At 42.7% G+C, this 23,600-nt stretch overlaps 1 protein-coding gene across 1 annotated transcript in view; it reads right to left on the reverse strand.

Moving 5' to 3' along the window:
• Positions 1-6,045: 6,045 nt before the first annotated feature.
• The window catches only part of DNAH8 (dynein axonemal heavy chain 8), a 314,891-nt gene continuing 297,336 nt past the window's right edge, over positions 6,046-23,600 (reverse strand). Inside the window, exons 91-92 of the mRNA XM_065544087.2 lie at positions 9,882-10,003; positions 6,046-6,470 (exon numbers count right to left, since the gene is read on the reverse strand). Of these exons, the coding sequence (XP_065400159.1) occupies positions 6,183-6,470; positions 9,882-10,003 (410 nt within the window). The 3' untranslated portion in view covers positions 6,046-6,182. The remainder of the gene's footprint in view (positions 6,471-9,881; positions 10,004-23,600) is intronic.

Genomic DNA, 23,600 nt, shown 5'->3' on the forward strand with positions numbered 1-23,600 from the left:
ATCTTAGAAGGTTGGATGTAAATCAAGACTTGAGTGTTCAAAACCTTGGTTCCTATCTGCATCAAAGCCAGATGCTGGAAGATAGAAACGACAGAGTTGACTAGCTTTTCTTCCACCTGCTCAAGACACAAAAGTAATTTTTCAAAGACAAAATACAGCTCTATCCCTCAAAAGTTGTGAGGAAGTTCATGACTGAGAAAAACAGCGGTTAAGTAAAAGGAGACTTTCAGGTTTCAGTTGTCTTTGCACTTGGAGGTCTCTTCAAAATATATCTGGTCACTGTGCTCAGCCTGGGGACTCCCTCAGCCAGGGACCCCCTCTTTCCCAGCCTCTCAGACAGGACAGAAACCACATGTCCCTCCGGTGTCTTGTCCACCATTTCAGACATTCTGGAAAGCTCTCTACATTTCAGGGATATGGAGTCTGTGTGCAGGTGTCAAAAACACTCTTGATTTAAGTTGTTAAGATCCTCTGAGGAAAGCATAAAGAGGAAGCAAGGAAAAGTATGTTCATGATTTGTTTTTAAATTAAAGGAGGTGGGGAAAGAAGATGAGAAGAGTGTGGAGGAAGAAAGGCAGGACACGGACGCCTTCAGGTCCCAGGCTGTCCTCCCCAGCTGCCGGAAGTGCTGGCTCACAGCTGCCTGGCCGCCTCAGTCCGGTCCCTGTGTCCCCTCACCCCATGGGGCACATGCCTGCTCCATAACTCCAGGGGTGGCGGAGGCCTTTGCTGTGATTGCATCGCAGCCCAACCACTCCCTCTGCCCTGTCCTGCCTCCTTTACTCCCCCGAGAGTGATGCTCCTAAAAACCGTTTCCGGGAAAACTCTTCTACATAGATCTCCATCTCAGAGGGGTTTTCCAGAGAACCTCACCCAAGACAGAGAGGGAAGAGGGAGGGGACAAAGCTTTTAGTGTTTTTAATGAGTAGATAATTTTTTGTCAAATACAGAAAAGGCATATAAGCCAGAGTGTTTGTCATAGCCCTGGAAAACCGTTGGTATCTTCATTCATTCAATATTAGTGCATATTTCTGGATTTATGCTATATATCCCAACTATACCTAGAGTGTTGTCATGTGGTATCTTTTTATATCCAAAGTAGGATTATTTTTCTAAAACCTTAAAAAAAGACAGCATTGGAGATTCTATTAGATACCCTGGATTAAGTTACTGAGTTACTTTAACTATGAATTTTTTTTTTTTTTTTTGGCATTTTAAGTGGAAACAATCTCCATAGTTTCTTAAGTTTTTTTCTTCATTTAGGATAGTGAATTATGTTTTACACTTTTGCTCCCATTTATCCCTTGCTGAATTGTGTTCTTGAAAATAACATTTTAGTTATTTTTTCTTCCTTTTCATGTGGACAAGGTAGTAGCCCTGCACGGGCCCTGTGTCTCAGGACTAAACCCCATGTCTTCTCACTTGGAGTTCAGGGCAAAATTCTCCAGCCATGCTCTTCTGGTTACCATGCAATGGAGCTACTGGTATAGAATCTTCAAGAAAGCCCAGAAAAAGCATGTTAAAATAAACCAACCAATTCTCTTCAAAATCCATGAATTTTAAATATATTTATTTGCATATCATACAAATGCTGATATTTGCCTATAATCTCTCTTCTATGCACATTTTTTCTGTCCATTTAGGTAATGAAAGCTGTTCAAATTAACTAGTCAGAGAAACATAGATAATATTATTTTCTATACACAATTATGAATTTTAGTGGTTCATGCCTTTGGACTGTGGCTTTTTAAAAACCCAGTATTGTCTTACAAAGTACATCAGAAGCCCTAAGCCTATGTTCATCCCAGCTCTGTCACTCACTAGCTGTGAAAACTTGGGCAAGTTGTCTAGCTTCTCTGTGCCTCAGTTTCCTAATCTGTGAAACGGAGATAATAATATCAGTATTAATTTCATGGGGTTGGTGCAAGGATTACATAAATTAATTCCCATCAAGTGCCTGGCAAACAGGTACACTACATTATTACTAACTCCCGGACCTCACTGGAAGCAACGGTGAGCACACAGATATTTAAGTCTCTCTTCAGAGACCCTGGCAGCTATTTATAAGCACAGGGCTAGCAAAATAGCTCTTTTCCCCAAATTTTAATGATACAGGAAACATCCAGCTAGACTCCCCAGTCTGTAAACTGCCTTATCTTTAGACCCTTTCTGACTATTCTTCATCTCAGCTCAGTTTCTGAGTCCCCAAATTTTACCTCCATACCATCTTTCAAATGCCTTACTTTGCTTCCATTCTAATTGTCATCTCTGTAGTTCCAACACTCATTTTCTCGATTTTGGTCTAGAAGCCTTCTTGCTGACCTACTCACTTCCATTCCTTTAGCAGTCCAGAACCACCAGTGACTCCCTACTGTCCTTCGTGGCACTCTAGACCCTCCCAACATGGCTCACACCTGGTGTTCCCTCCTTCTCCATCATTTGCCTACATTTACCAGTCAAATTGGGGTTACTTGCTGTCCATTCATTCTGTCATTCGGTCAACACTTCCTAGGGTGCTCAAAAGCCAGATTCTGCTTTCCAAAAGTTCACGATAGAATGGGGAGATAGATGCACGTAATTAACTCCTTGCATTAAAATTCTAGGATTGCAACCCAGATTACTAAACACAGTTGCAACCAAAATGCAGAAAGCACAATGAATCTTGCCTGGGGGAGGAGCGAGGGGTCGTGGAAATCCTCAAGGAAGGTGAAGAAAGGATCAGGTGCTATGGGATGAGCTTTCCTTTACAGCTTTATTGATGTATAATTGAAGTACAATAAACTGCATACATTTAAAGTGTACAAGTTGATAAGTTTTGACACTCATGAAACTATGACCACTATCAAGAAAATGAACATATCTGTCCCTCACCTTCCAACATTTTCTCCTGCCCCTTTGTAACCTCTTTCTCCTGCTCCCTTCCTTCCCAGTCAAGCTCTAATCTGCTTTCTGTCACTGTTGGTTAATTTGCATTTTCTAGAATTTTACATAAACAAAATTATACATTGTGTACTCCTTTTTTGGTCTGACTTCTTTCACTCAGCATAATTGAGATTCATCCAGCTTTAGTGTGCATCATCAATAGTTTGTTCCTTTTTGTTGCAGAGCAGTATTCAATTGCAGGTATACACCATATTTTTTTCATTCATTTACCTGTTGATGGGCATTTGTATTGTTTCCAATTGTTGATTATTCCAATAAAGCTTCTATGAGCACTGGAATGTATGTATGTCTTTGTATGGACATACACTTTCATTTCTCTAGGGTAATACCTGAGAGCGAAATGTCTGGGTCATATGGTAACCATATGTTTTACTCTTAAGAAACTACCCAACCATTGTTTTCCAAAATGGTTGTACCATTTGACAGTGCCTCCACAGCCATGTATGAAACTTCCAGTTGTTCCACACAAGAGGGTTTTCTTTGATAAGGTGATCAAAGGATGGTGAAAATGTTTCAGAGAACATCAAGAACATCAGAGAGTCAGAGTAGCAGAAGCAATCAAGCAGGTTGAGAGATGGGATGGGTGATAAAGCAGAAATTTTGTTTGAGGCCAGCTCCTAGAGGGCTTGGGTATTTGGAGAGTACATTCCAGGCAATGGAAACTCATCGAAGGCTCCATCTTCTGTCTCTGGACGTTCCATGAGGTTTCCCACCTTTAGACTGTTCTCTCCCTCATGCTGCTCCCTTCCTTTGAACATACCCATCTACTGTGTTGGTAATATCTATGAAAAGTTGAAGACCCAACTGAAATGCTACCTTGTCTTCAAGTTCATCCTCAACCCTGAGTTTCCTTCACCATTCCTTCGAACTTCACCCATGGCCCTGAGTCACCTTGCGCCTCCAATTACGGTGAGTCCCCTATTCATCTGAGGTCTCTGGTGGCAGAGATGGTGGCTCGTTCATGCAACATCATCCACAAAACCAATCCCTTTAGGAAGATGTATCTCTCTACATGTTTCTTTTGGTCTTATTTTTATGCAAAGTCCAAAGTAAAGGAACATTTTGAATCAAGGAAGGTATAAATCTCATTGCTCATTTTGCCAAGAGCAAAATGAGAAGATGTGGACTGATTCCAAGGAAGAAGAACAATTACTTTGCTTCTCTCCCAGCTTCATTGGCTTAATCATTTCGTCCTCTATCCTTTGCTCTTTTATGCGCACCAGGTCTCCCTGACTCAAGTGGGGCAAATTATGTAATTAGTGAAAGAGCAACAATTTTGCAGAGAAAATGGTTATGTGCTTATGGAATTTCAATTAATGTCAATTAAAATGTCCAAGGAAACCATTTACTGGGCCTAGAGAAAGAAAGCAGAACTAGACCCTGGCAGAACTAGGGATAGCTGAGAAGCATTGACCAGAAAGAAGACCATTTTAAGGCTCTGCTCGGGTGCCTGGTGCCCATCCTTGCTGGACCTTAATGCCCATCTCTCTCTTCTATGTTGACATAGTGCAAAGTAACCAGCAACAGCAGAGAGTTCCCAGGAAATAGCACATGTGTGACTTTAACTGGTCTGATCAATGATCTTTGCCAGATTTACATCTTCTTCACCTCTTTTCCCAGTTTTCCATGAGCTTTCAAGTCACTAGAGAACACTGAACATAACTGTTATTCTTGGAAAACCTATCATGATATCCAGGCATTTTGACTATGCATTTGCCTTCAGTTGTTTTAGCAGCAGGACAGGGCTATCAATAAAACATGTGTGTCTGATTTAGGAACATGCAGCTTGGTTTGCTATAATGTCATGGTGCTTAACTTTCTGTGTCTACCCAGACTGACAGGTGCTTCCAAATTCTAGCCTCAGTTCAGGAGGACATTCTTTCTCGAGAATGCCATCCTTACTTTAGTGTATGTATTGGCCAAGGAAAGTGCTGAAACACTGGGGCCAGGGGCTTGGCTACTTTATTTTTAAAACTGCATTTACTTTTTTTACAGTTCTATGGTTTTGACATTGAATCAATATCAGGAAAATACCAGAGGCCACTGCTTCAATTTGCATTTCATAATGTGTTTTCTACTGTTTGAAAGTACACTAGACTGTGGCAGAGTTTTCTCTGGGGTATTTTCTGTAAAGCTTACCTGGGCTATTGCTTGGTTGCCTGGCTTTGTTTGTCAACAGCATCTCTGATCAAGGTGGCAGAAGGATGAGAGGGAAACAAGGCAACTTGAAACATTCCCTCCTTCAGAATAGACAGAAGGAATGAAGTTTGTGCGTTTAGCTGCGGGCAGGCACAAGGATTCTAGATGAGAAGACTGGTAGAGACACTTCTTCACTGTCCTGAAGCCGCATGAGCATTCAGTATAGGACCCCATCTGTTTTGTTAAATTGACAATTTCCTTTAGCAGGAAATCAAGGTTCAAACTGAGTTTTAGACTAGCTACGGAATAAGAAATAGCTTCACTTTTTAAAGACTTTGCTTTTTAAGACATTCAGCATGTAACCTAATTTCATTTGATAGGGTTTGTTTTTCCCTTCTCCATTTGCTGCCTAGAAATGTGTTTCATTATCTCCTGCAGAATTGGAGTTGGGAGGGAGAGCTGGAGAGTCTAAGTTCTCTGGGCCTCAAAAGCAGTAAAAATTAAAATAAAACAACATGAAATAAAATTAAAATACATCACAAGAATGGCCATCCCAGTGGATTTTCTGTCTTAAACACTTCATACTGAACAGCTCTACTACTAAGGAGTACTGGCTGGATCTCTTCAGTTTCCATTTCGGAAGCAGAGAGAGAATACCAAACTCAAAAGAACAAAAGGTAACACGTTAGCACAAACATAGACATAGCTAGATTTTATTCAAGGGAAACTGGTACCTACTTGAGGGAAAAGTTTTCAACTACTAGGCTCTTTTTAGGATGTCACATGTCAACACTTTCAAAATTTTTAAAATGCAGAGCTTCCAAAGTGTTCTAACGTCCAGACAGGGTTTTATCTTTGAAAAGTAATTAAAATGAAATATGATTTCCCAGAATAAAAAACATTCATTTAGAGTGATCTTTTTGAATATTGATATGTGAGGAAAACACACACACACACTAGCAATTTGAGAACATCAACTTTTTAATTTAGAAAGAGTAATTAAGTAATTATTGGGGAGAAAAGACACGCACATCACTGAGTCCCTCAATAGCACAGGCTGCCTATGTGGCTTCTGGTGCCCTCAGCAGATGGAAATGAACTTACTTGATGTCACACAAAAGGGCCACTCCTCTCAGGATCCAGTGATCTGGGGACAACACTGTTCGCAAATATACCACAGTGATGAAGGTCAAATCAGTTCGACTGGGTTTCTTGTAAACAGGACACACATACAGCTTGGGGTCCTTGGGTGCCGTGGAGTTAATGGCAAAGATGTGGAGCACGGGTAACTGCGCGAAGAGTACCTTGGGGGTGGATTCCGTGAGCTTCCCATTCCGTCTGTCCCAGGCTGCTCCATCCATGTAGAGCCCATAAATATACACACCTTCCTGGAAGAGTCAAGCATAAGGTAATAGGATTTATTTTTTAAACTAGGTGCTGCAAAATTAGTGTCATAAAGGCCGTCAGTTTGGAAATAAAACACACACCAGTCTTAAAACACTACCAGAGGGAGGAAGGCACCACTGGGCACATTGCATTCATGAAATACTAAGCCCAGTTTTCTCCTGCAGCCTGTGTTGAGGCTATGAGTGCTGTAGAAATGTTCGTGTTTGTTATTAGTTATTTAAGTGTGGGGGTGGCCTCCCTGAGCAACAGGTTAAGCCAGTAGCACCAGATCACCTCTACAGGGAGGTGAAAGTCTCTGAGAGGTCTGGTTTGAGTTGGTGGAAGGCGGGAGCATGGAACAGGATCTGGAGCTGCTGTCATGTAGGATCTCAGCCTGCCACTGGCCTAGCCAACCTGTGTCTCAACTTCATCTCAGCCACAGGATGAGGTGAGGTTTCCATAGCCAGGCCCAGCTAGTGGGAGAGTCAGAGCGCCCCCAGAGGTCAGGCATGGTAGAGCCAGGGGAAGCATGGCAGGGGCAGCGTCTGGCCACCTCCCCAGTGTCTCTCCCATACAATAGGCCCTGCCCTGGAGGTCCTCATCATTAAATCAGGGAGATAAGATGCATAGGTGCAGAAAATTTTTTTTAAGATGAGTTGAATAGCAGCACACACTTGTTACTGGGAGTGCCCGGAGAACTGCTCTGGGGGTGACGGCAGTGACTTCTGAGGCAAGGTGTCTGTGGCTGGAGTGCTCAGGGGCCTCTGTAGAGGGAATGGCCTTGATGGGCCTTGATGGCCTTGCAGCAGGGGGCTGTGTTTGGAAAGACAAAGGCGAGAGCACAGGCAACACAGGCAGGAGTAACACTACAAAGAAAGGCAGAGCGGGAGGAAGAGCCCCAGTATTTCCTTTACCAGAGCGCTCAATGGTTGTAAAAGAAGTTAGGGCTTGACCGTGGAAGGATCTGGGTGCTAAACTGGATCCTGTAGGCAGTGGGGAGCCACAGAACATGTATTCACTAAAAAAATAAGGGGTGAAGGAGAATCACAGGGGAGGCTCCAACAATCATGCCAGCTCACCAAAGAGATAAATGTAGAGGATGGTGACCATTTTTCCATCTCCAGTGAGGATCAGATCAGGGGAAGTAAATGCCGATTAGAATAAAAGACAGTAAGATTCGTTGCAGAGTGTTTTCTGGAATCCCCCCCGCGTGGACTCACCGTGTGAGGACCATATTTTTTGAACCAAAAACGGAGGCACATGGTTTGACAGTAAAACCATGGGCAGTCCCAGAAAATCAGGACATACGGTTACCATCATTAACTCCGTGGGTGACAATGAACTACATGAATAATGGGACCACTTAAAAAGCCATCATATGGTAAATTGTATCCCTCTCCAGGGTGCTTTCAGCCTCAGAACTTTAAAAAGTCAGTGAGAAGGTGTGGTAGATAGAATAGTGTCACCCAAAACTTCATGTTCACCCAGAACCTTGGAATGTAATTATTTGGAAATAGGGACTTTGCACACATTGTTTAGATAAGGACACACTGAATTAAGGTAGGTTCTAAATCCAATGTGACTGGTAACTTTATAAGAGGAGAGGACACAGAGATATACATACCTATGCAGATGAATGTGAGAAAGGAGGCGGAGATTGTAATGATGAAGGAAAGCCAAAGATCCTCAGTAACCACCAGAGGCTAAGAGAGAGGCTGAGAACAAGACTTTCCCTCGGGGCCTCCAGTAGAAACCAACCCTACCCTGATTTGACTTCTGGCCTCCTAAGCAGAGAGAGAACAGATCTCTGTTGTTTTTAGCCACCCACTGTAATGATACTTTGTTATGACAGCCTTTGGACAGGAACACAGATTTTGATTCCAGGAAGCAGGATGCTGCGGTAACAAATGCCTACAGATGTGGAAGGAATTCTGGAATTGCATAATGGGGAGAGGCTGGAGGAATTTTGAAACTGCCTAGAAGAGATTGTTGGTGGGAACCTGGAGGTTAAGGTGCTTCTAGTGAGGCCTCAGACAGGAATGAGGAAGATAATACTGGAAACTGAAGGAAAGGCAGCCCTCGTTATAAGGTGGCAGGGAACTTGGCTAGAACTTGGAAATCATCTGGTCCAGCCCCCTTACTGGACAAATGAGGGAATGAAAATCAGAGAAAGGGAAAGGGAGACTGATTTATTGAGATTCTACGTGGGGTCCAGCACCGCACCTAAATGATCACATTTAAATCTTCACAACTACCTTTTTAAAAAATTTATTTATCTATTTATTTATTTGAGATGGAGTCTCGCCCTGTCACCCAGGCTGGAGTGCAGTGGCGGGATATTGGTTCACTGCAACCTCTGCCTCCTGTATTCAAGCGATCCTCCCACCTCAGCCTCCCAAGTAGCTGGGATTACAGGTGCCCAACACCACCCCAGCCTAAGTTTTGTATTTTTAGTAGAGACGGGTTTCACCATGTTGGCCAGGCTGATCTCGAACTCCTGACCTCAAGTGATTCTCCTGCCTCTGCCTCCCAAAGTGCTGGGATTATAAGCGTGAGCCACCGTGCCTGGCCACAGCTACCTTTAATAAGGTTGAATTATCACGCTCATTTTGCAGATGAAGATGTGAAGACTCAAAAAAGTTAAAGAATTTGCCCACATTCATTGAGCAGATCAGCGTCCAGGCAGTGGGGGCTCTTCCCCCAGCCATGTTCCTTTCCACTCGAAGCTCGAAGGGGACACCCTGGAATTGGCCCCCGGCTCCAGCCTGCTAGTCCTCTTCGTCTCTGCTGCCTATAGTAGAATCTGTGAGTGGCCCATAGCAGTAGCTGGAGATGTGTAGAAAAGCCTTATTTATTTATTTATTGAGACAGGGTCTTACTCTGTCACCCAGGCTGGAGTCTGGTGGTGTGATCACTGCTTACTGCAGCCTCGACCTCCGGGGCTAAAGCAATCCTCCCACCTCAGTCTCCCAAGTAGCTGGGACTACAGATGTGTGCCACCACGACTGGCTATTTTTTGTTTGTTTGTTTTTGGTACAGACAGGGTCTCCATGTGTTGCCTAGGCTGGTCTTGAACTCCTGGACTGAAGTTATCTTCCTGCCTCAGCCTCTCAAGGTGCTAGGATTATAGGCATGAGCCACTGCACCTAGCCAAAAAGCCTTTTTAGCAAACACAAGTATAACTTCTAATTTTGTAGAAATGTAGTCTGCGGAGTTCTAAGAGCTCATTAGACCTTGTCATTCATTAACCTTCCACTCCGGCAGATAGGGGAGGTCTTCTGGTTATGACAGAGGGAACTCTTGCTGCAAAGCAAATGGACCTAACCAAGGCACTCATAGCTCAGTTTTAAGCAGAACTTGAAATTTCAGCTCTGTCTCCAGAACGGTCCCTGCTATTGCCCAGAGATGCCTACCCCAGGGGGTGACGTGATCTCCTCCTTGGTCTGTCTCAGAACTTCATTGTGGATGGTCACAGTGTCCAGTGCCCAGCCTTTGTGGGCACGGGTCACTTCTTGCCTCATTGCTGTGAGGAAGCCTTAAAGAAAAAAAGAGGAGATGTTGACTTCTTGTTGCAATCCATTTTAAAAACAAGAAGGAAGCAATGTTAAGTGTTACTTGCTTATCAATCTCCAAACTACACATCCCACTCAAAAGGAGTTGAGGCCAAACCCCAGGGGAGACATTTCTCTCAGTGTTTCATTTCTGTGGGGACCGGCAATGAGCTAAATCTCGCCTGCTGACAGCAGGAAAGCAGTACCGTTTATACTTCAAACTGGCCCTTGGTTTGAAACTCTCCTGAGATTTCAGCTGCTCAAGTCTTAAAGGCTTGTAACCCAATTCTAGCTCACAGTCTCTATTTGAAAATATAATATCGAGGAATAAGATCGGAATGGTGAAATATTCTGAGAATAGCATTCCAATTAGACTTGAATCAAACCATTACTAAGCATCTATTTGCTATAATGGAACAATTTCATTTAGTCTAGGGAAATAAGGCGTAATGCCAAAATAGAAAACCTGACTTTCAATTTGACCAAACAAAGCAATCACCCTGGAAAGGAAAGCTACATGTTTTAATGTACATAATACAGTGATTTTAAGACAATATGCGGTTCTGCACATTGTGGCTTTTCTTTAAAGTTAGTATTTGCAAACCATGCCATTCAATTCAATAAGATAAGCCTTTCTTGGAGAGTAACAATCAATGTTAGAAAAAAAATACCCTAAACTTCAAACTGGACTTCAAAACCTTAAGAAAACACATTTATGGTCTACATATTTTATTTTGGCCTCCACGTAAATATTAAAAATCATAAAGCTCTCCAATGAGTAAAATTTTATAATGTGTGTGTTCCTGCTACTCCTAGATTAGTTAACTCTGAGAACAAAACCAGCACATACCAATGTATGCACAAAACAACACAAAAATGATAACATTTTATCGGGTTTGACTGGGAGTTGGGGGAGGGGAGAGTTGCAAGGCATAATTATAAGCATTGAGTCGAGATCCCTTGGAGTTGGAAGGGAAGAACAGGTCCTAGCCTGGCTTTACTGAGAGTCAAGTTCTCCCCATTATCAAATGAGACACTTGGAGAGGCACTCATATGGTCATGCTTTCATTCATCTGTCAATCTTGCTGAAGTGGCCACCATGTACCAAGCCCTGTACTATGTGGGATGACCACAAAGATGAAGAGGCCATCCATGGGATGCACATTCAAGGAGTTCAGTCCAGAGGGAGTGTGGGGGAGGCTGGACATTGACACAACGTTGTCATTATGAACAAAGGTGTGAACAAAGTTAACTACTCAGGAAGACAACTCAGGGAAAGCGTCATTGAGAAGATGAAGTGGAAGGTGACTCTTGAGAGCAACATAGGAGTTTGCCAGATGGGGCAATTCCAGGTAAAGGAACAGCACACGCACACACACGGATGGCTGAGAGAGTGTGGAGTCAGTGACCACAGATAAGTTTAGAACGAAGATGGAGGAGTGATTTTTCAAGGTCAGAGTTTGGATTTAAGTCTGTGGATGGAGAGAAGCCACTGAAAATTTAAATAATAACTCAAATGCAAATGCTTTATTTGCATCTTGAAAAGTTTACTCAGAGTGCCCACTAAAATAGGATTTGGTGTGGTAAAGAAGGGCCCTTGCATTAACCCAAAAGAAGAGTTGACCAGCCGACCAAAGCAGCTGAGTGAAGGACTTTCATAGATTCTTATACAGCTACAGTTTCATGAAACCGAGAGTGCCTAGTAGGAGAGACCGGTTTTATGATACAAAATGTTAAGTATAGGAGGCAGGAAATATAGTGCAAGTTTGCCTGGCAGCAATTGCTGGTCAATGCCTGTGCTCTACGTGGAGTCACTTGAGGGGATTTGATCAGCATGCAATTATGTTGACCTCCTTTTTTTATTATTTTAGAGACAGGGTCTTGCTAGGTTACTCAGGTTGGTCTCAAACTCTTGGGCTCAAGTGATCCTCCCACCCCAGCCTCTGGAGTAGCTGGGATTACAGATGTTGAGTCACTGTGCCAGGCAACTTCCATTTTAAACATCGAGGCTCCCATACTTTAGCAGTAAAACATTTGGTGTGTTTTCCAGTCAATGGTATATATGACTAAAATAATAAAATCCAATTCTCCATTCTAAGGCACTCCATGAAAATGTCATTTTCACCACTGAACATTCAGTGTGCACCCATGTATTAGACACTATATCCTAGTAGGGTTATGTGGCCTTGGAATTAAATCAACCCTATTTTATGACATTTTAAGATTCATTACTATTCTATAAATCTACAAGGTCATAATGTACAAGGCATGAATCCTGGTCTTAACCATCCATTTGCACAAGTTGCATAATTAAATTTTTCTATAACATTTAAAGTTCCAGCTAAACTGCAAATTTGACCTCACTCCTTGTGGCACTCAAGATAATGTCATAGGTGCCAGAGGAGGATAGAACTGGATTCTCACTTATTTAGCACATCTGCTTCAAAGACTTCAGCCATCATCAGAGCTCTGAAAAACTCTAGTGCGAATAAAGAGAGGCCATTTCTTGTCTTCTCCCTAATGGAGAGAGGTGCTCTCTCATGGGAATCATGTTGGCCAACCGACTTCAGCCATAAGCCTCCTAATGCTTAGGAATGCCAGGAGGCGGACTCTAGAACACACTTATGTTACCTTGTACTATTAAGAAAGGAAAATGTTAAATATATTTGCAGCCTGAGAGTGCAGGATAGGAAACGTTAATGGGCCATTCCCATGTTCAGAGAACGTAGAGAAGATACATATCCTTTCAAGTCTTGATCGTTTTGTTTCTGCTTCCTAAAGAAAGCATGATCCTTGTGGCACTCAAAGGGTAGCAAATCCAATGAACTGTTCATTACTGAATTTAAAAAATGAATGGCCATCTTTCTTGTAGACTGATAACAAATCTAATGGAATGAAAAACTGGTTTTTTGAAGCCTGTATAATTTTTAAAGACTATTGATATATTTTTCTTTATAAGAGCTTGAAAGCAGTACTTTTGTTTTGGCACAATTTAGTTTTTGTTGTTGTTGTTTGTTTGTTTTTTAGACGGAGTCTCGCTCTGTCACCCAGGCTGGAGTGCAGTGGCGCGATCTCCGCTCACTGCAGGCTCTGCCTCCCGGGTTCACGCCATTCTCCTGCCTCAGCCTCCCGAGTAGCTGGGACTACAGGCGCCCACCACCTCACCCGACTAATTTTTTGTATTTTTAGTAGAGACCGGTTTCACCATGTTAGCCAGGATGGTCTCGATCTCCTGACCTCGTGATCCACCCGCCTCGGCTTCCCAAAGTGCTGGGATTACAGGCATGAGCCACTGCACCCGGCCGGCACAATTTGGTTTTAATAATTCCTAAACCAAATTTCAATCATCAGTGGTAGAAAAATGATTCTTATGTTCATATGTTTAACTCCAAAGGGAGAATCAAAAAGTTGGGGAAAATCTTCAACAATAGTAACCTTCTATTCTTCATGAGATTAAACAGGTGATTTGATTATTTAAACATCTGAGTTACATGTGGTCTGCATCAGACGCTTTAAAAAAAAATTCTTCCCCCTCAAACCCATAAAGCATAATGAATTCTTCACACACTTGTCAAGCTTGTTCTTTTGAAAAAACTCACAAGTTTGAAACATGTATCTAAAATACAATTTATAAAATGCTTAATCTGCTGATTCCGGAGCCCACAGTGCAGGGTCGGGTGGAGGTAGGCAGCTGCCCACTACATCAGCAGAGCAAGACTGCAGGGGTGTGGCCCTCCCTCCCAGGCCCTTCCTGTTCAGACACCCAAGAGGAACATGTGCACCCCTGGGATCACACAACCAGAAAACAAGACCCCAGAGGTTTCTTGAGCCTCTGCTTACCAGAGAAGCTGAGTGCAGCCCTGCCAGCGCATCCCTGAGCAGGGCACCCCCAGATGGGACAAAGTAAGGTATGGCTCGGCTGGGCAGGGCAGGGCAGGGCTGGGCAGGCAGGAGGCTCTGGAAGGGGAGGATGGTAGCAGACAGGGTGTTGCCTCCTGCCTGCAGTTGGGGAGCACCCTGACTGAGTGGGCTGAGAAGGGTTGGTCACCAAGCCTGGACCACCCAGCTCCCTTGGTTATAGGCTGGTATCAGAGTAGTGGCTCATGGGAAGCAGTTAGCTGGAAAGTCTGAGGCTTGGTCCATGGAGTCAGGGAGGAGCTGGGGGAAGAGGACAGTACCGTAAAGGCAGATAAAAAGGTAGCAGCCTCAGGTTTCTGCATCCCCCTGGGGTTTGCCAACCCAAAGCCTGCCGCTTACTTTAAAAAGAGAAGAGAAAAAAAAAGCGCTTAATGAAAGTTATAGACAACTACCCCCCACTTACCCCACCCCCAATATCCAAATGGTTTTTTCATCTCTCCTTCAGCCTCCTCCCAGTACAATACAGTTTCCTGTTTTCTTTCTTTTTAAAAATTCCCTTTTAAGCTAGGATTATACTTTGGAAACTCAGGTCTAAAGTAACACTTGGCATGTGTCCATTCCTATAATAGTAGTAATCCAACAGTTCAGCACACTCATGGCCGTTGTTTGACTTGTGCAATCAGCTGGCTTAAAGAAAGCTGAAGAGTGCTTTAAATATCATTTCATACAAGGTCTTAGAAAAGGTGAAATAAATAACTAATCAGGAAGATTGCTCTCCTCAAATTCATAAGGAGTTGGTTGGCATTTTGTAATGATTCATACTAAAAATAAGCAACATTTTCTTTTCTTTAATAAATGAACTGGTCCTTATGCAATAGGCCTTAGGCTGTGCAGTATTTCCTGTCTAATCAGTTACTAAGCTTCCCAGTAGCATCTTTGAAGATGAGGAGAAATGATGTTCCTGCCACGAGTTTACGACAGGCAGTTTTTCCCCCAAATGAGAAGCAAATGTAGTTCATTGGTAAATTAAACAAAAGGTCAGAAATCATTAAATGAAGATAGGGTTGGTCAACCCAGTTGAATAAAAATGCAACAAGCACCTTTCCCGGTTCTTTGCTGTAAGGCAAGGACGTTAAACTGCTGAAAATTAGAGACACCCAGGAATCTTCGAAAACTCCCAATTCCCAAGTCACAGCTCAGATCAATAAAATCAGAATCTCCGGAGGTGGAACCCAGGTGCCAGCTTTGTTTTAAGGCAGGGCTTCTCAGACCTTAATGTCCACAGGAATCACCTGGGGAGGGGGATGTACTAAAGGTACACGTTCTGATTCAGTAGGTAGATCAAGAGTGGGGCCTGAAATTCTGCATTTGAATCAAGCTTCCAGGTGATACAGATGCTGCTGGCTGGTGGACCACATACTGGAGAGCAAAGGTCCAAGATTAAGGTTCTTCACTCATTAGAATGACCAAGGAAGCTTTTCAGAAAATTTGTTGCCACCAACAGTGTGACAGCATTCCTATTTCTCTGCAGCCATTGTGAAAGACAGTGTGGCAATTCCTCAAGGATCTAGAACCAGAAATACCATTTGACCCAGCAATCCCATTACTGGGCATATACCCAAAGGAATACAAATCATTCTGCTATAAAGACACAGGCACACGTATGTTTACTGCAGCACTATTTACAATAGCAAAGACTTGGAATCAACCCAAATGACCATCAATGATAGACTGGATAAAGAAAATGTGGTACATATACACCATGGAATACCATGCAGCCATAAAAAGGAATGAGATCATGTCCTTTGCAGGGACATGAATGAAGCTGGAAGCCATCATCCTCGGCAAACTAATACAGGAACAGAAAACCAAACACCACGTGTTCTCACTCACAAGTGAGAGGTGAACAACGAGAACACATGGACACAGGGAGGGGAACACACACACTGAGGCCTACTGGTGGGGGCAAGGTGAGGGAGAGCATTAAGACAAATAGCTGATGCATACGGGGCTTAAAATCTAGATGACAGGTGCAACAAACCACCATGACACACATATACTTATGTAACAAACCTGCACCTTCTGCACATGTATCCCAGAACTTAAAGTAAAATAAAAAAGAAAAGAAAAGAAAATTGATTGTGTGGACCCTAGAGGGCTCATCCCTAGAGATTCTGATATACTTGTTCTGGGGCCCCAGGCAGTAGTAGGTGTTAAAAGCTCCCCAGGTGATTTTACTGTGGAGGCAGGTGTGAGAACCACTGCCCTGTAAAAAGTTCTACAGACAAGTCCTTGACAGTCATTGATCCACAGGTGTTTTAAGAACAAGTCTGACAAGTGGGAATAGTACAGGCACAATATTAAGAAGACTGTCAGTGGTAAAAGCCGACTCTTTCCAGGGCCCCTTGAGACACACACCTTCTCTGAAATGACTAATCCAAGACATAATTGGCTACAGTAAAACTTCAGTATAAACGGGAGAGTTGGGACTACCCGTCTTAGCAAGGCTGGGATCAGCTAAATCCACCATGTCCCACATTTAAAAATGTAATTCCTGCCCTGAACTATCTTTTCCTTGAGCTAGTTTATGCTTCCTTTCCCTTTAACTAACTTCCCACTTCTCCCCTCTCTCCCAAACCTTTCCACTGTTTCCTCTGTTGACAAACTCTCATATTTTCCACCTTTTCACAGAACGTTCTTTCCACCTTCCGCCAGGTTGCCCTGGCTCAACCCTAAAGACCTTGCCCTTCCCAACTGTTCCTCCACCCTTTATGGGAAATTCTGCTGCATTAACAACCACAGCCTCTGGCCACATGTCCCTCCTCTCACTGTCCTTACCATATACCCATCTGCTGCCACCCATTAAGCACTCTGACAACACCTGGGTCTCCAGTACCCTATTCAGCATCTGACCTCTCAGACCCTTGGCCTCACCATTTTTTATGACTTTCTCCTCAACTCCACCCCTTTTCTTCACTTCCTTCCCTGCTTGGTTCAGATCAATCCTTTTCATCTCTTGCCTAGCAAAACCACAATCCCAGATGAATCCAAATGTCCCCACCTCTCACATCTATACCAGGCTGCTGAATGAAACTAGAAACCACCACATAGCCACCATCACCACAGTTCACAATCAAGAGCCTCAACAGAATTCTCAAGGCCACTGATTAGTCCTTCCCTGTCGCCCTCATCTGCCCTCTTTCTCAAACTTCTGCCACTCTTTTAAAACCTCTCCACCATGTACCCTAGAACTTAAAGTATAATTTAAAAATAATAATAATAATATAAAAAAATATCAAATTTTCACCAAATTTGAAAAGATACCACTTTTTCAAATTTTCACTTTGAAAAAGTATCAAAATTTACAGATCATCAAAAAGTAGAGTACAGGAGAAAAAAGTTGCACATGCTGGTGCCAGATGACCTGGTCCATCCTCGATCTGCTCCATAAGTCCTTGGACAAACTACTTAATGGAATGCTGCTGTTTCTTGAACTATAAAGCACGGCTGATAGTAACACCAGGGTTTGTTATGTAAAGCATTCAGAACAGTGACTAACAATTCTCTTTACATACTAATTATTAATTATTAACTATAACTATTATCCAGGTTTTGGATTAAAGAGACTTCAGTAAATCAAGGAGCCTCTAAGTGGGTGCTCCAAGTTGGGTTTTTGTAGTGAGTATGCTACAAAAATATAAAATTACCCTTACTTGGTAAGTAGGCCTATTGTTACCATTCTCTATTCATATCCAATTACACATTCCTAAAGTTTTGCTTGATGTCTCCAGTTGTTTTTTTTTTTTTTTATCTTCTGCTCAGCTTCCACTAGTTCTCTACCATTTCCCGCAACCTGAGACTCTTGTTGATTCCCCTTCATGTCAGACAGTGAATCTGGGGTTTGACACCTGCAACCCCACTGCATAACTCACCCAAATGACATTTATCAGGCTACAGTATCACAAAGAGACCTATCAAATCATATTCTTGAGAGTAGAAATACCTGAAAATACATATCTTTATTGAAATATCTTCATAGAGGTAATCAGATTCAAATGTTTTCTCTTAGCTATCATTCACATCAGAAAGTATAGGCACAACTGAATCAAAATGTTACAAAGAACTATTTTGCCAGATTCTTTAAAAGTTTCCTATAAAGTTGGAATGGTAAGAAGTAATGTGTAAGTAATTTTATTTCCCCTCTGGTTTCTGCCCATGGGCAAAATGGATATTTCATGTTAATCATAATTGCCTACCGGACATAAGTAAAAATAATATTTCATTGTAAAAAAAGAAAAGAAAAAGAAAAAGAAAATTGCACCCTCATACACTGCCAGTAGGGGAAAAAAGTTGCCACAACAAACCCTGATTGAGAGCACCTTTGTGTCATCAAAATGTAAAATGCATATACTCTTTGACCTAGCAATTCCACTTTTAGGAATTTGTCTTTCAAGTATATTTGAAAATATGTAAACTGACATATGTAGAGTATGTTCATTGCATTGTTATTTATAACAGCAAAACGTCGGAAACAACCTAAATGTCTATCAATGAAAAACTGGCTAAATAAATTGCGGTACATCCTTACAATGCCATACATCTACTGAAATGACAGAGAATGATCTTGATGTTCTTTATTATTGTATAAAATACTTCCAAGTTGTGTTAAGTGGAAAAAGCAAGATGCAGTATAGTGTGTCAGTAGTCATGAGTAAAACAAGGATAAAAATAATGCACATCTCAATTATCTTACACATTTACAAAATAAAATCTGAATGGAAATAAATAAATAAATCAAATCTCTCCACCAACACCTTCTTGCTTTCAAGAGGACCTCGCCTCCTCCTTCGGACAGAGAGTAGAAAGCATCAGACGGGAATGCCCTTAACTTCTTGCCAGCAAGCCTATCTATACTCCATTACCATGAGCATCTATGCCCTTTCCTTCCTTATTACTCCTGTTACAATGTGCAAGGTGCTGCTTGCCTGGAGCACATTTCTCCACTTGTGAGTGCTGTGTCCACCTCCTTCTGCCTCTTTTACCTCCTCTCTGGGATTGTTGGGCTCTTTCTCCCTCCCTCATCCCTCCCCCAACCCCCTTTCTATCTTTCTCTCTCCTTCCCACCAGTATTTGAACAGGTTTAAGCCTCTCCTATCACTAAAAGAAAAAGAAAGAAAACTTTTTATTTAAATACCTATTCCTCCAGCTTGCTTCTCCTCTTCCCATCCAAATGTCTTGAGAGAATTATCCATGTTATCCATATTCACCCCATCTCCATTTCCTCATTTCACTCACACACCCCCAAATCAGACTCCTGCACCTCCCCACCTATTCCACTGAGACTTCTGCCAACGGTCTTCTTGTTGAAAAATCCATCTGGCCATTTTGGCCCATCTTACTTGCCTGCTTGGAGCACCTGCCACTACTTACTTACTACTCTCCTTCACCTTGCCTTCCATGACACCATGCTGTCCTGGTTTCCCTCTCCCACACTGTTTGACATAAGGACCCCATTCACAAGAGTCCAGGTGACCTAGAGGATGGTGCACAAGCATATTCAGCAGAATCCCGGCAAGGATGACTCAGGAGGAAGATGGGCAGATCACGGCTCTGGTGACCTTTGCAGGAGGATGAAATTCCTACTTGGCAGGTGGAATTGAGGAATGAGCATGCTACAGTTGGACATTAAATGAGTCAGTCACAGGCCGAGGTCATCAATGAGAGGGCTGAGGCCAAGGACAGAAGCTGTCGAGAAGAGCACACAAAGTGAGCTCTGAGGTAGGAAGAGATGAGAGGAGGGGCATAGATGGAAACCAAGGCATGAGAGTTTTCAGAGTCGGCATTCTAGCTCGAGTCAAGGGCAATGATGTCATCAGAGAGGTTGTTAGATATGAGGGCCGTGGAGGGAGCAGTTTCAGCACAGTGATGGAGCCTGGCCAGATTACAAAGGACTGGGTGGTTGGTAAGGAAGGTAAACACATGCAGAGACTGGAATTACAAGAGATGTGGTTGTGTCTAAGGCCAGTGCATAAAAGCTGCTCACACAAAAAGTCAAGGAGTACGGGTTGTTACTCACTCCGACGCATTTCTATAGTTCAGTGATTTGGGGACAGGGCAGGTTAGTGCTATCACTCATGTTGAAGTTTAGGACCTTGAGGTCCACTCACCTAGATTTCCCAAGATGTTTAAGGGTAGCTCTCATTCATCAAACAGTGGCACTGGGGCATGCTTAGAATTGCTATTAGATTAGAAGCTGTCTCCCAGTCCCTTCCAATCCTAAAGTTCCATTAGTCCTTGGCACACATTCCCACCTCCACAAATGGCAGGCTTTTATAACTCTTCAAGACAAGCATTCAGAGATTCTAGCTAGTTGATGATGTTTCCCTGAAAACACACACACAGGCAGAAGGTTGTAGATTATTTTTACAGAAATGCAAGATAACAGGACAAACATGATCCATCTCTTTGATCCAGCAAAATTGCCTCTAACTGAAAAATCTTGATTTGCATTATGGAAGAAGTTGTCACTGATATCTGACATAACAGACTGGCATGGCTTGTCGAGACACTGAGAAAAAATAACAGAAAAAAGTGGGTGCAGTTTCGCATCTAAATGGCATCAAGCTCCAGATTGAGCTAAACATTAGGAAAATAATGGGACTGCATGGTTCAATCTACTACAGAGGTGTGAGACCTGGGGAACACGTTCAGCCTCTGCCTCCATTTCATTAGCAGCCCCTGTGAGTCATAGCTAACATCAAATGGCAAAGCATGGCTATCAATTAAGATGTTCTGAAAGGCAGTCAATACCCTGGCTTGAAGTCAGGCTCATTACAACTCATATTCTTTGGGTTTAAACACATCCCACACACAGCACAGACATCTACACACACTTGCAAGCTCATGCACCAGAAGCTAAATCATGTTACATGATGCACTGAAAAGGAGCACCTAAGGGGAAAACAGACCAGGGGCCATCCTTTGTGACCCCCGAGAAAAACAATCTTAAATTATGTGGGAAGATGTGCACCAACGACTGCTGGGAAAACACAGTGGAGCACAAAGGTTCTCCCGGCCTGAGCAATCTGCCAGGAGACAAATCCACACACTGAAAAAAGCCACACATTGAAAAAACTATCATAGGGTCACAGATATAGACAGCTTGACTATTTTAATCATCCAGTCTAATTGCCACATGGTTGAGCTCGTCAATTGCTACAGAAATGATTGTGAGGGGTGCTGAAAATGCCAGATGAGCTCCACGGTGTCTGACTCAGCCTCTTTAAATATGACAGACAAAATATCAGGCCATCCATAAGGCCAACAGCAGTGCTACAAACAGCAGAAGCTCGGGTGCTGACCAGGGGTAAGCGAAGCATGTCACTTGTCCTTGAGGTAGCACAGACCTCAAAGTTACTTAGGCCTGTGGAGCAGTCACCAAAAGGACAATGAGGGAAACACACTAAACAGTATCAGATGCCACATTACATTGTAAAATTATAAACATTAGCAATCACACATGAAAAAAGCCTTTGCAGGCGTTCTAGAGTCTTCTTTATGGTCCAGGTGATTTTGATTACTGTATATATACTTGTGATGAAACTATGGCCTTTACGCAAACTGTATTGTGTTTTACTTAAATATGTAGGGTTTTTTTTTTAAGCCATTTACTTAAATGTTTTGAACCAAAGAAAGAAATTATTTCATTGAAGAGGACTGAGTTAGAGGACATAAAACCCGGGAGATACATTCATGTTGGGAAATCAACTGTTGATGTCAAATAGTGTCCAGTGAGTTTCCAGTTGGAAAGGACTCTATCTGTTTGCACACTGCCTGGGAACATGTATGGAGTTGCTGTAATCTTTATTTGCCAGATTTCGTCAAGAAAGGTGGAACAGAAAGTAATTTGTCCCTCATGTCAAGAGAATGAAAAGAGAGCAGAGAAGTGATTAGTGTGCAGGAAGAGTTGACTTCCAGTCTTCTGTGCGACTAATGGAAAGCAGTCATGGATAAGGGTGTGTGTGTGCTTGTGTGTAAAGGGTAGGATGTTTGAATAAGTTAGGGCTTTCCAAGACGTGGAGAGACCTGAGAGAAAGAATCAAAGTCTAACTTGAAAGCAGAACTGAAGAAAAGGGAAAAGATGAGTATTATTAACAAATGAAGGAAAGTAAGGCATTAACTGAAATGTGATGTATTAGTCCGTTTTCACACTGCTATAAAGACATATCCGAAACTGGGTAATTTATGAAGGAATAAGGTTTAAATTGACTCAGTTCTGCATGGCTGGGGATGCCTCAAGAAACTTACAATCATGGCAGAAGGGGAAGCAGGCACGTCTTACATGGAGGCAGGAGAGAGAGTGAAGGAGGAACTGCCAAACACTTATTAAACCATCAGATCTCATGAGAACTCACTCACTATCACAAAAGCAGCATGGGGAAAACCACCTCCATAATCCAATCACTGGGATTACAATTTGAGATGAGTTTTGGGTGGGGACACAGAGCCAAACCATATCATGTGAATCTACATTTGTATGTATTTAAGTATTGTTCTGGTTTGTAACATTTCTTAACAATATTAACAACTAAAGATTAGTTCATAAGTGTTAACTTTGCTTTTTTAAGTTATATTTTGAATGGAAAAAATCGCTGAAAAAAATTATGTGCATTCATGTCTATGGAAAGCCAGGGATGAACCCACTCCACTCTCTTGGTTTCTAAATATCAAAGATACACTCAATAACCTCACACTTTTGAAAATCATTGGTCCTTACACCTCTCCCAACTCCAAGTCTGTCAACACACCTCTCCAGTGCTCCCTGCCTCTCTGCCCTACCTGTCTCTCTCCCAGTGCTCCCTGTCTTGTACCTTGCCTCCAGCCTACATTATCCCTCTTTGCTCTCTCAGAGACCCACATTTAATCACTCCATCAAATCTGTTCCCTCCTCAGCACCTGGTTAAGTCCCAGGCCCTCTTCCTAGGACCTGGCAAGAGTCTCATTGCACTGGGCCTCCCTATTCCAGTCCATCACTTGCCTTCTCTTGGGATAACCTTCTGATATACAGCCCCAACCCCTGAAGCCCCGGAAGACTTTTCATACTCCAGCCTCATTCCCCACTACCCGCAGCCTTGCTCCTGAGCCCTGGTCTCCCTGTTCCCCTGAACAAGCCTTGTTTTTGCTCAGGCCTTTGCCTGGAAAGCCCTCACTCTTTTTTTTCTTTTTTGGCATCCCTGCTTCTGCAAACCCTACTCACTGCTTCCTGTGTGAAGTTCTTGGCAGAATTGATCTCTCTGTCCTCTGGGCTACCATGGCACTTAGTTCTCACACAGTGGGGCACTTATCACATTACATTAAAGTTGCTGATGTGTCTGTCTTACCAACCAGATTATAGGCTCCTTTAGGGCAGGAACCAGGTCTCAAATCTCTCTTCATTGAAAGTACCTAGCAGAGGCGCTGGCAAATGGGAGGTGGTCAAACAATCCTTATTAAGTTAAATGCTATTACTTCAGGCTCCCTAGCCAGGAATTACCTGGTGACGACTTACTCAAATTGAGGCTCATACAGAGGAAAGAGACTCGTAAGTAGACACACAAAATCTGAGACCCGCAATAAAAAATGTTCCTCTCCTAATTCAACGGAAATTCTGGGAGAAAAATAGATAAGTGAAATCTGGGGGCTGCCCTTTACAAATCTAAAGGCTACGGACTTTATCAAATACTA

The sequence above is a fragment of the Macaca fascicularis genome, chromosome 4 (assembly GCF_037993035.2).
Source record: "Macaca fascicularis isolate 582-1 chromosome 4, T2T-MFA8v1.1".
Taxonomy (NCBI): Eukaryota; Metazoa; Chordata; class Mammalia; order Primates; family Cercopithecidae; genus Macaca; species Macaca fascicularis.